This window comes from Platichthys flesus, chromosome 11, assembly GCF_949316205.1.
Source record: "Platichthys flesus chromosome 11, fPlaFle2.1, whole genome shotgun sequence".
NCBI lineage: Eukaryota > Metazoa > Chordata > Actinopteri > Pleuronectiformes > Pleuronectidae > Platichthys > Platichthys flesus.
The window spans coordinates 6,759,811-6,773,118 of NC_084955.1; the positions used below are offsets into that span (position 1 = coordinate 6,759,811).

The following is a 13,308-nucleotide window of genomic DNA, read 5'->3' on the forward strand; positions in this document are numbered from 1 at the left end:
ATTCAATTCAATTGAGATAATTTAGTAAAAGACCAATACTTAAGTTGTAAATAATCAAACATATTAAATGGAAATCAAACCCTGATGGATATTACTCATCAGGCCCAGTATAAAAACCGTCCCCTTCAAAATTGTGCACACTCATAGAAACCACTATCACATTCCTGAAACCAGGTTTCACGATCCACTCCCTAAACCAGACTGACACTAAAGGTAATGAGTTCTTTCCTTAGACATTCTTCATCCTCCCAACAGACAAACAAACACAGACCAAAACATAACCCTCTTTGGTGAAGGTAACAAAGTAACCGTTCTTGGACCTTTATTGTCAAAAGCATCAGAAGAGTTGTCTGTCAAAGGGCTGGCACGCACATACAGGTGTTATCAGTTTTTTTACCTCATTAGAAATCATTTTATATAAATATCAGATTGCCAATGACATGATACAAATATTTGGAATGGTGGGGTTATTTAAATACAGCCCAGTTTCCATGCCATCAATAATTTAGCATCTTAAAAGGAACATTATAATCACATCGTCCGATACCTCCCTACAACAGAGGACTTCAAATCATTCTCATTCTTAGGTTTCATTCAATAAAGACACACATGACGAAACATTATGAACATTTTTTTTTATTATTTTCTTTAAACTTGTGCATCAACTTCAAAGGGTAAACTGTGTGCACTCTATTTTGTTTTCACAAGTTCAAAATTAGTTAAGTGTTCTTAAGATTTTTTTTAAATACATCTTTTTCCTTTTAAAACCATTTACACACGGTTGCTCAGCACTGGACTCTAGCAGTCTATCAGTAATCAGGGGTGTAGAATGATCAGCATCATCAGCAGCCTCCCTCCCTTCCTGTGTGTGTACACTGTATAGTTGCTCTAACCAGTATTATCAATACTCTTCTTTCATGTGAAGTAAAAATATCTTTCTTTAAATATGATTCCTTTACATGATAAAAAATAGTTTTTTTTTCTTTTTTTTTCTCTTCCTCTCCATAACAACGTTGTCAGTGATGCTTTAACCAGAATGTCCTGTCGGTCTCCCGGAGAACAGTACTAATTGCTGTGAATCTGCTCCATGGAGAATGGGTGCACGCTGCACTCATGGGTGTGTGTGTGTGTGTTAAGGTTTGTGTCAGCTTTGTCTAGTGTCTAAGAAAGCCTCCTGAAATACTGGTGTAGAGTACCCCCCTCTCTGCCATGGATGGCACTCTTCATGGAGCATTTTGTGTTGATAAAAATCATTACAAAATTTGATTCTCTTCGTACAAAAACACATTTTTTTTTTCATAGAAATTGCATTTGCGCAAGTAAATGTGGGGCTTTGATGCCCAAAATAAAAGAAGATAAAGCCACAGGAGTACAAAATGAAACTGGACACTTGATACAGAGTTGAGGTGTATTTACTGCAGTAGTGAAAATCCAGTCCATAGAGATATAAATAATGACTATCATAAATTAAACAATAAATACTTAGAATAAATAGAGTTTGTGTGTTGTGTGATTGCTGTGAATTTAGACATTCCAAGGTTCCTCCTGGTTGATATTAAGGGTGTGTATACTTCCACAGAATCCTCCTCATACGACTACTGGCTGATACATGGACATTGACAGGTCACTACATTGCCCTACTCCTGCATTTTCTGCTTGTATTTTACCATATAATCTTAAATCTTAAAATCCCACGCCAACCCCCCCACATTAAAGACAAAGTGTTAGTACTCTGAAACACAAATAAATGATAACACTTATTGCCGGATGGATGATATACAGTTTATCCATTTCTGATGTCAATCAATATCATATTCGTCCAAGCAATGCCTTTCTGTACATTTTGGGAGGTGCCGAGGTCGTCATCACTTTTCGGGGCCTTTGGGTTTCATTTAGTCAATAACTGCTGTGGTCAGACTCTTCGCAACTCTTGAAAAATAAAACAAAAGAAATCCTGTACAGACGTTTCCCTCCACTCCCCTCGTTAGTTTGCTCACCCGTCGTTACTGAGATGCTCTCAAGGCTGCTCAACCAGCCTCTTTTGAAGTGTGCGGTGAAAGACTGACTGAGCAGCAGCAGAGGATGATAGGCCCGATTTATTTTTCTCTTTATTTTTTTCATCGACCACTTCTGTTCCAATTTAAATTTATTCCCAGACTACCTCTTCAACTCCTGGGTTTTGAAAATCCTTCGCCGCCTTGCCAAGGTGCTAAGAGTAATGAGGTAACTCAATGACAATTTACCCAGGTTCAAGTTATTTCCACAGGAAATATTGTTGAAGCTCTTATCCCTAGCAAATTTTTAAAGAAACGAGAATGATATTTCCCCAATATACAACCAAGCACCTCTGCTCTACCTTTGAAATAACCCCACTATCAGCCAATACGACCCGTTGTCCCCCCTTACCATTTACCCCTTCCCTTTTCCCTCGTGTCTCTGCACAGCTCCTCACTGCAAGAGAGAGGGTGAGAAAGTGATTGAGATTTTAGGCCATGGTCTCTTTCCCTGGCAGTCTGCGGTCGTTGAAAGTGTGCATGTTGATGACCTCCTCCGTTTTCACCATGACAGGTGGCTGGGGCTTGTGTTTGAGCCGGCGCTGGCACTTGAGGGAAACCCGCAGCTCGTCCACCACAGCACTGCAGAAGGACCTCTGCAGAGGGAAATAGGAAAAAGAGGAGAACAGAATGGGTTTCAGACTGCTACCCCTGTCCAAACGTTATGGGCAAAAAAAAAGCCTGCTCTCATTGTAGGCAGCCTCTTTTTGTAGCCTCCCCCAATCACCACCCACCATCTAGGTGCAGAGCTGCCACAGGGGAAAATGGTGACATATGCAGTGTAGCAAGCTGGGAATGGAGGAAATGCATGATGGGAACAGAGAATTAAGTAGGGTGGAGGGAGGTGCAGGTCCACAGGCTGTGTAGTAGTTTGTAGTAGTGTGAAGGCATGGAATTACTTGTTTTAGTGTCTGAATACAAAAGTGGTGCATTTATAGTAGGAGCTGCGCATGCAATACTTTTTTATGTTTGTTGCATTGAGTATTTTACATTTCACACATACTCTCACAGTTTTGTGCAATATAAATCAGTAGTTTCCACTGATATTTAGTAATACAGTTTGTCGTGAGTTACATGTAGACCCTTTAGGCTTCGTTGTCTACCTCTACATTAATATTGGCAATTGCTGGCACCATCTATTCTACATGGTCCAGGGTCTTAGTCTCTCAGTTAATCCTGTTTGTGTTTTGGGGCGTAAAACACACACAATCAACTCCCATTCCCTTTAAAAGCCGAAACCTGTATAATATCATCAAAGTACACGGACTTCAGACAAGTTATTTGGTGGTCAAAAGTGGAAAAATGGAAAAACTACTGTGTCATTCTGAAACTAGCAAAGACACTCGCCGGTGTTTGCAGCTGCTTTGTGCCTGATTTAAGAGCTCAACAATAATGTTAGTCGGCCAGTGATGCTCTACATTAAATTCTGTAGTTAGAAAAAGAGACAGTAGCATGATTATTGGGTATTTCTAAAACTGCTGGTCTCCGGAATTAATATGAATTAAATAAAGAACCCTTTATCTTCACCATAGCCAGATGGTTTCTAGAAGACAGATGTATGAGGTAACTCTGATAACTGCTCTTCACAACTGTGGTGAGCAGGAAGGTATCTCTGAAAGCAACACGCCCAACCTCGAGGTGAATGGTTTACATCAGCAGAGGAGCACGTCAGGACCATTCATGCCCATGAGTGAGTGAGTTCACTGAATCCCAGTGAGCTCCCCAGATACCAAACGTAAATCCAGTAGAACCTTTGTGATGTGGTACAAAAAAGATTTTATTGCAGTCATGTCATCACGGAGCAGAAAGTTGCGTATCATCTTCATCATGTGATCTTCCATCTTTTTAACAGTTTATATTTAGATATGTGCAAATCTATACAATATGAGCATTGAGAATTGAAGTGGTGAACTTGCTACATGCATGGTGGTGGACCCATTGTTTAATTTGAATGTCTGAATGTGTGCTTTTAACATTCTCCCTTTCTAGACTATTTGCACCAGGCAACTAAACTAGGCCCAGGTTAGGAAAGATTGTGGTCATGGTAAATTCAAGGTTAAAGTAACACTATCGACAACATTATCAAAGAGCAAATAATAACACAGGTCCTTATACGATGAAGGTAAATTAAATTATTAGGTGCAGGATGATCCAATGCCAATGTAATTCCTAATGAGACTGGGCTATTCTATTGCATACAGTAGAGATCATTCTCCCATTGTCTGTGTGTCATGGCAAAACTTCACTTTACAAGGCTTTTTGTTTACTAACTGTCATTGTGTGGCGACCGTATGATCCCCCACTGGCCTCACACCAACCAGTGATGCCAGCTGTATTCAAATGGGCCAAGTGACCTGGGATTGAACCCAGACCCCCGGTGCCAAGTTCACCTTGAATTAGTGCGACTTTGCATATTTAAACAGCTTAAGAGTCGATGCACAAATCTGGTGGCCAACAACCTTCTTCTCTATTTTGCTTTTGGAAAATGTTCCATTCAATTACACTGTGTCTATTATTAATACTTGTTATTGTAGTTTTACTTTTGTTCTTCCTCTTTCCAAAATGAAAGTTGTGTGATTGTAAAAAAGCAATTTCCCTTGTTTTGGCAGTGTTATCGTTTGAAATGCTGTATTTCCATGTGTCACCAAGTCAAGGGTATATACGCACAGAAACATTTCCACAGTAAAATATAAAATTACACCTCAATAAGCAGAAGACCAACTAGTAATTTTCTTTTCAGGGCTTGGACCATAACGGTGATATTTCATGCTTTGGATCCAGCAGTTTTGCTCAATTCAGTGCGCCACTATAATCAACAGTCGAGGGACTCGAGGCTTGTTGAGATTTAAAAGCTTTGTCACTGAAGCATGGTAAAAATGTTGAAAGCACAGGTAGGTTCATCTGAAATGACTGTGAATTAACATGAAATGAAATTGAAATACCACGACTCATTTGTTTATAGTTATAAATGAAAGCACCTTAAAAAACACTTGAACAAAAACTAGAATAAACTATTAAGCAAAGATCATAAACATAGATGAGACGTCCTAAAGGTTCAACCGCAGGAAAAAAGGAGGGAAGAAAAGACAACCAAAAGCACATCTTCAAATTAAATTACAGGATATGTTGTTTGCCCATAAAATTACACATATAAGTGATCTGAGGCCCATATCAGCAGTACAATAATTATTTTTGATAAAATGATGAAAGAAAAAGACTTCGTTAGATTTTGTGGTAACTCCGAAGGTTATAGGAGCTTCGTTGCCGTGGTAACAGTAACAGCCAATAGGTTACATTTATGAAAGGATCAACAGTAACTGTCAAATTAAAACAGTAAATGAACAATGGTCTTTTAATGTTACAAATATTTTTGTGAACCAGCTGTTCCCTCTGAAATTCTCACACCGCAGCTGTTATTGACGTGCTGCTCTTCAGGAAACCCTTTAGAATAGAAATGGTTGTTAAACTGGCTGGTGAGTTGGAAAAGGACCCTGTTTTCTATTCTCTGAAATTCTAGTGGCGAGTACACTGCTGACAAATCTCCATGCATAATGGGATGGACCACATCGGGAAAATAAGCTAAATCTCCAGTGGGTTGTGTGTGTTCCAGCCGCACTTTGTAACTTTAATTGATCAGACAGCTGGATTTCCACAGCTGGATTTCCACAGTATTTCATTTAAATATTCCCCAGTGCAGTTTATCCACACTCTGTGATTATCATGTAGCTGAACATCTGGACACCATGCCAAACAGTATCACTGTATCAAGCCTGACTGGAGAAGAATTACATGAATATATAATAAATGCAAATTTGATTATTAAATGTATCCAAATGCTGTAGGACCCATTAAAAGAGAAGCATTTCTTCTGACAAGGATCTCATATATATTTGGGGTAATGGTTTTAATTACGAGCTTGAAAGATAAAACACATCGTGTCCATTGACTCTTTCAAGAGACAATATTTATTTAAGCTTAACCAAGAGATTTATATGATCAGTGACAGATATTTGCTAAGTGCAGCTCAAGAACACAAAAGGAAATTAAGAAAACATTTTGATGGTTAAAATACAAACAACACAATCAAATTTACCTTAATACTCACAACAAATCTACCAAACGTCTGACAAATATCAGAGACGTTCAATGCTTTATTACTTTTGAAGTAATTGAAGTTTGCTACTGTGTAGTGGTGTCAGAAAAGTAGCTTTTTTTTGCGTTGTATTGTGTAATTTGCAGAACATATGTTGTGAAACTGATGAAGACGTTTCACAATCTTTACTTCTTCTTACTCAAGCTGCAGTGAACTGAATTCTGATGGCCAGCTTATGTTTGAATTTCTCAAATATAGCTAAAGAAATATGAATCATAAACTGAATCATGACCAAGGCACCTGCGTTACATGTGACACACTACTTCTCTCTGACTATTTTTCCTGTCATCCCAATTCCAAATAATTTAAATGGCTCTAAAATTTTAGATAATTAGAAAAAAGTTTTTAATCAAGTGTCATTTGCCCTAAACGTAATACGGCATCAGTGAATTTTCTGGACAATTCTAACAGTATGTGGACTTGTTTAGGATACAGGGTTTTCATGGTTTCAATATTAGAATTTACTTATTCTTGGAAGAGTTTGTAACTTCAGTAAAATCGTTGTCTGTCCTTGTTAATGTTGGTAAGGATTCTATAACTACGACATCCAAAAATGTGCTGTCCGCAATGTTTTTTTTTCCGTACATTATCCATGTGTTAAAGCCACAGTTGCAGTCACACAGCTGGGATACTTCAATATGTCAAGGGAAACATAATTGTATGTATATGTATATTAGTTATAAATTGTTATATTTTTCAGTTGTTAAATTATTAGGGTAAACTATGGTTACTCCAAAGATGAATGTGCGACTGCATGACTAACAAAACCTTTGGCATATCACACCTGGCAAATACAGGCCTCCACTTCTAGATTCTAAATCAGCTGACACCCTGCACATCTTTTTGTTTATCAAAACAATGTTCCGACAGCAAAACTGCTGTCAATGTTTCGACATTTCAACTCACACTATGAGTGGAAAAATAAACCACAGTGGGTGGATTACTGAACTAGTTTGTCTCTTGGCACTGTACTTCAGAGAGCTGGTGAATACACAAAACCCTCACAAGCCTATCAGAGCAGAAGATTCATTAGAATATGTTTTCAATGCAAATTACCCTTTAAATGGCTTTTAATTAAAGGTTCAGAGTGTAGAATTTAGTCATATCCAGTGGTGAACTTGTGTGTTGCAATTGAATAGCCCTCAACACACCCTCCCCTTCCAAACATGAAAGAGATCTTGTGGCAGCCTTCAGTTGTTATACAAACCCAAAATGTGTTTAGTTTGTCCAGTTTGGGCTACTGTAAAAAACATGGCGGCCTCTGTAGAGAGGAACCGCTCCCGATCTAAATTAAAGGGTACCACTCTAGTGTAAAGAAAACAACAATTCTTACAATGTAGATTGAACACACTAGTTAAAAAAATCACCAGGATTATCCCAAAGTCAATTCCTGCCCATAAATCCCTTTCCCCTGAATCTCATACACTGGTCTTTTAAATATATGCCGAACATCTTGAGTATTTGTTCAGTAGCCCATTTCAGGTCTGCGTTAGCCGTCCTGTGCCGCGCTGTGATAGCATGCCGCTACAGTCTCACAGCAGGACATTGCTGTGCTGAGCCCTGCTGCTGTGGTCCTCACCACTTTAATCTGTGTGGCTAAGAGTACAGTTTCAGGATCCTCCAATGTATCGCTAGTGTTACCTAGTTTATAACTTTGTGCACGACATAAAAAAATTCAGAATTGCCTTGATATTGTTTAAGTTCATAATGTGCTGCTAACATTAGATAAACCTTGGTTAAATTCACCACTTCTGGTCTGACATAACCTGCACAATACCAGTAATTAGCTACACCTGGCATCTCTTCTGATAGCCCAGGTAAGGCTTACAGTGATAAGCTAAGGAAAGACCCAGGCTGGTTTCCATAAGTACATGAACCCCAGGAAAACTGCTCAAACTAAGTTTGTCCTTGTCTGTGAGTATGTGTGTGTGTGCGTGGACAAAAAACTAAACAAAGCAGGGACAGATTTTCTCGGAACATGGTAGAAGTATAACTTGTGAGATAATAAACTGGTCAGACTGAAGTCAGGGTCAACGTCAACAAAACTATATGGCCAAAAAACAAATTTGTTAAGATATCTCATCAATCAATTAATCATTCATAATTATACGGCGTACATCTCACAAACATACCATTATGAAAAAGCATTATCACAATATGAAATGATCTCACGGGAGTAAAGTACACGACAGGTTATGAATCTGATTCGTTGTGAGACAGTTAATCTCAGCTAGGGTGTTCACTGCTTACTTCACTTATGTCATGTGTTATATAAAAAGCAGGGTTAAAAGCAAAAGTTTCATGGGGGGTCTTTCAATAAAAACAATTGACCTCAACTATATGTGGTTGTTTGTATCATTAGTAAATATAACATGGAGGAAAAGTACAAACAACAGCCAGGGGCTCAGGCAACAAGCTCTTACCTGGTGTGATGGTCAGAGGAAATGGCGTGGATCGTCAGTGAGTAAGGACTTGAATGAATGATGAGAAGGAGCAACTGTGCACTGTGTGATGCACATTAACAGAAGACCCTAGTTCAAACTCAAATACGCACGTCTGTGTAGAGCAAAAAACAAACACAAACCCGGCAGGTATCTCCTCATGTTTAGCCATGAGCTTAGTGAGCACGGTGCGTTTTACAGGCCCATAGAACTTATCACTTATTGCTGCACTTATTAGGATTTTGTAGTTAAAATCAAAAATATTAATCAGACTACATCACAATTTAAGTGTATTTACAATATGTTTAAATTGTCAGGATTACATAACGAAATAATGACAATTTTTTTTTAAATCTCTTAGTCAAGTGTTTAAGTGTGACTGTGATGAGTCCAGGAAGGTTTCGAGAATAGGCACCAAACTTTCCTCCAGTCTTGAAAGAATCAGCGTCACTTCAGCTCCATAAATGTTTAACACGAGATGGTCTATGTCCAGTGCAGTCTGCGCAAATCCAGAGTAAATTTATTACTGTCCTCATTGTCATTTCTGGGACCTAATGTCAAACTGTTTTCATCTACCTGTGCCACAGTAGGTTGCTTGATAATGGTATTAATGATTTTTCTCCCACGCTAATGTACAAATGCTGAATATGCAGGATGCAAATTTTTGGACGGAAAATGTGATGAAATGTTTCAGAAGGGAAAAAAAGATGATTTGAAACATTTTGTGGTTTGGTCTATTTGTGTATGACGAGGGGCAACATTTTTTAATGCTTAATTTTTAAGTTATTCAGATAGGAGTTTACAATTTTTTTGTATCAAATTTTACAAAACAAAGAAGGAATTTGGTGTAGTTGTTTCTATGTCCATTTTGCTATTATAAAACCAACTAACCTCCTTTTAGCTCCTGTTTGGTTTCCACCAACTCCTGTGAAAAAATAACAGGCTATGTAGGTAGTAAACAATACAGCCAACATCTAATTTTGTCGGTCTGCTGTTTAGTGCACATAAGTCATTTGATCCATTGTTAATGTAATGGTTGGTGGGGCTTTAAGAGTAAAAGTGCCACTGCTTGAATCAGGGGCCATTGTGTCAGTACTATCACATGGATAATTTAGCTCCTCTGAGGTGACAACAGTATAAGAATATGTTTAATGTATATTAAACATGGAGGATAACTGTTGACTCTAAATTTATGTTCGGATGTGAGCATAAATAGTTCTGTATCTCTATATGTGAGCCCTGTGATAGGCTGGTGATCTGTGTGCCCCACCTCTTGTCAGCAGGGATTAGATCCGTTCCTCCTGCAACCCTCAAAGGATGAGCAGTGGAGTTAATGGATAGATGGATGACTGCTGTTTGTGCAGCAAACAAAGTAAACAAGTGAAATTTCAAAAACAATATAGGTGTATATATATATAAACAAAAAAAACTAGGTATGTATTCCTCATGTATGTCCTCTAGCAGAAGCCTGGCAGCTTTAGGGTTCTGCGCAGTAGCTGTTCCTAGGAGTGCACTCTTCTAGACAGAGGCTTCCGATGTTGTACATGGGATCTGCTCTAGCCGCTCTCCCAGTTTGAGGGTCACAGCCCATAATGCTACCACTATCACAGGGACCATATCGCATTTCACATTCCGCATCTATTCTAGCTGTTCTTTCAGCCCTTCGTAGTTCTCAATCTTCTCACGGTCCTTTTCCCTCAGCAGGGATTGCCACATCTATCACTAATGCCATTTTCTGTTCTTCGTTCACCACCAGTATGTCTGGTTTATTAGCCAGCAGGTGCTTGTCAGTCAGGAATCTGAAGTCCCACAGGATCTAAGCTCTTTTGTTCTCAACCACCTTCAGTGGTTTGTCCCATGGGGACTTGGTTACATCTAATCTATACTCGGCACATATGTTCCTGTACACTATCCCAGCCACTTGGCAATGCCTCTCAGCTTGCATCTTTCACCCTGCTACTATAGTGCTGGACTGTCTCAGGTGCATCTTTGCACAGCCTGCACCTTGGGTCTTGTTTGCTGTGGTAGACCCTGCCCTCTATGGATCTTGTGCTTACGGCCTGTTCTTGTGCTGCCATGATTAGTGCCTCTGTGCTCTCTGTCAGACCAGCATTTTCCAGCCATTGGTAGGATCTCTTGATATCAGCCACTTCCTCATTGTTGATGATACATGCGGTGTAGGGGCTTCTTCTTCCATGATGCTTTCTCTTTGTCTTCTTCCTCATCATCAATGTGTTTCTTGTGTCTGCTGTCTTTCAGCTTGTTGTTTGGGGCCATCTTTCTGATGTAGTCCTGGATTTTCATTGACTAATCAATTCATGCATAGACTTTCTTTGATACCACCTGGCTGCGCTTGTGTAGTCCGAATTACATTTGTAGATTCCGAATGATTCTGTAGATTCTGGTGGTGTGGATCAGTGAGTCTCGCTCACTCATTGCATACAGCTTGATGTAATCCATGGAGAGGAGGCGGCTGACCATTGCTCCGGTTGGCAAGCAGAATTTGCAGCCTCTAAGCGGAACAGCAGTTAGGACAGAGCATCTTCTTGGTATAGAGATTTGAGTTGGCCTCTATAGCTGTTTTCCACAGCCCTGTTGAGTCATTGATGAAGGCTCCTAGTGTCCTGTTGATGTTGTACAGTTCCAAGCATTCCGGTATTGATGTGTGCGGCATCGAGTCGTAGGCTTTCTTGTAATCAGTCCAGGCGTAGCAGAGATTGGTGTCTGATTCTGCAATCGCGAGCGATGATATTTACATATCCTGTATATATACATCACATTTAAGTGTAACTAGCGATTATCTGACTCACTGAAACAGACTTTTTTTGCAAAGCTACTGATCCCCCCGCTCCCTGTAAAATTAAATGGCATGGGCGTTTTTTCACCAGTAACAACCGTATAGCTCCAGGCTCTGGGGAACATGGGGCCCACTCTGCTCACCCTCAGGGGACACACTGCCATCACAGCTGCCTGCTGGTGGCATGCTGGATTGATGGCGGCTGCTTGGGGTCATTGGATTACAGCGTTTTTATGATGCCTTACAATCAGCTGCAGCTCTATCGCCGCATGTCAACGTAAGGAAGGGCCTGCTCACTTTGAGCAGAATGGTGAGGTAGTAAATCTGACACTGAGTGCAGACATCAAAAGGAAAAAGCAGCATTCAGCCCATGTAATTATTTACAGAGGCCCGACTGTATAAATGAAGGATGGTTAATAAAACTGCATGTTATGAAGACATTCCCAAGGGAACATAATCGGTTTAATCGTATTCTATATGGATGCCAAATGCAATCAGAAGATTATATATGTAGATGTTTAGAAAGTACCTATGAATCTGGAATGGGTTCAGTTTAAAGGGAACACTGTTGGTCTACTCTTCAAAGTCTAACAGATAAAAGTTCCACACCTGTGAGAGTGAAATAATGGGCTGCGTTCAGCTTGAATGGAGGAGGAGCAGCTGTGAGGCTGTGATGCAGATGGTAAGGGGCAAGGCTGCGCATATAATCCTCAGTTGACTGTGTGTCTGTGGGCCCTGTGGGCAGTAAATGATTAGATGCTTTGAGTTTTTGTTTTAGTGGTGGATCCCCTGGGCTGCCGTCCAGCTTTGGTGCAGCACAGCTTTGATTTTGCTTGGTGATTGACCTGTGTTCTGATTGTCGTCCTCTTGTTGGTCCAAAACAAAAAAAAAGGACTACATTGGCAACTGCTTACAGTGATCAGGCTTGTCCAAATTGTGTTGCTTTTGTATGACAGTCCTTGAAATCGAGGAAAAGGTAACGGCGGATTTTAAAATAGGAGAGGTATCATATTGCATTCCTTCACGCACACACACTCACTTTTCTTTCTCTCTTTCTCGCTGACAGACAAACAGACACACACTCACACACACACACACACACACACACACTCACAACTGACACTGACTCAGCTGACTTCTCTGACCCGCTTCAGTTTAAACGTTGATTTGTTTGAAATGACGCCACAATATCAACACTTCTCATCACGTAATGGCCGATACTTTTCTCCAATAAGTTACATTTTACTTTATGGATGCACATTCATTGATTAATTCAGCTTGTCTCTGCGCTCGGTTCGTTTGGAAGTGCGCAACTCAAATGATAGACACAGAGAGGAGAAGAAAACTACTGATATTATGTCAAACAAAAAAAAAAGACCCAAAATTATCACTGCAACCTAACCAAATTTACTTTTGCATTTGTACAGGAGTGATTCCCTCCCAAGCTTTCTTGATCCACATAAATGGTTGATTAGTATATCTTTGATCACTCTATCCAGTTTCCACTTTAACTGTATATGTGTTCAATTTTCATGGCACGCACTGTTAACTTGTCGTACATTATGAATGGAATGTATTCAACTACAACCAAGCGGTTGTAGCAGAATTAAGGTGAATATGTACTAAATGAAATCCATGTGTAATAAAGGTGTACATATTTTTGGGTGATTCCCAAGCTTCAGTTTAACTCTCTATTCTTTCAGCTTTTGTAAATTGTCTCCTCCATTATGAGAGAACCTGAGAGAACCCCCTCAGGGCTACTGTCCAATTATGTGTGATAATGCAATATTTTAAAAAATGATTTCAACAAAGATAAAAAAAAGCATTAGGGATGACAGAATTGAAAAGATCAGTATGAAACAT

The 13,308-nt window shown here is 39.6% G+C and overlaps 1 protein-coding gene across 2 annotated transcripts in view; it reads right to left on the reverse strand.

The window, feature by feature from the left end:
* Positions 1-660: 660 nt before the first annotated feature.
* Positions 661-13,308, reverse strand: part of grik2 (glutamate receptor, ionotropic, kainate 2) — a 221,194-nt gene continuing 208,546 nt past the window's right edge. For both annotated transcript variants that reach the window (XM_062399698.1, XM_062399699.1), the window contains one exon: positions 661-2,650. In XM_062399698.1, the coding sequence (XP_062255682.1) occupies positions 2,403-2,650 (248 nt within the window). In that variant the 3' untranslated portion in view covers positions 661-2,402. The remainder of the gene's footprint in view (positions 2,651-13,308) is intronic.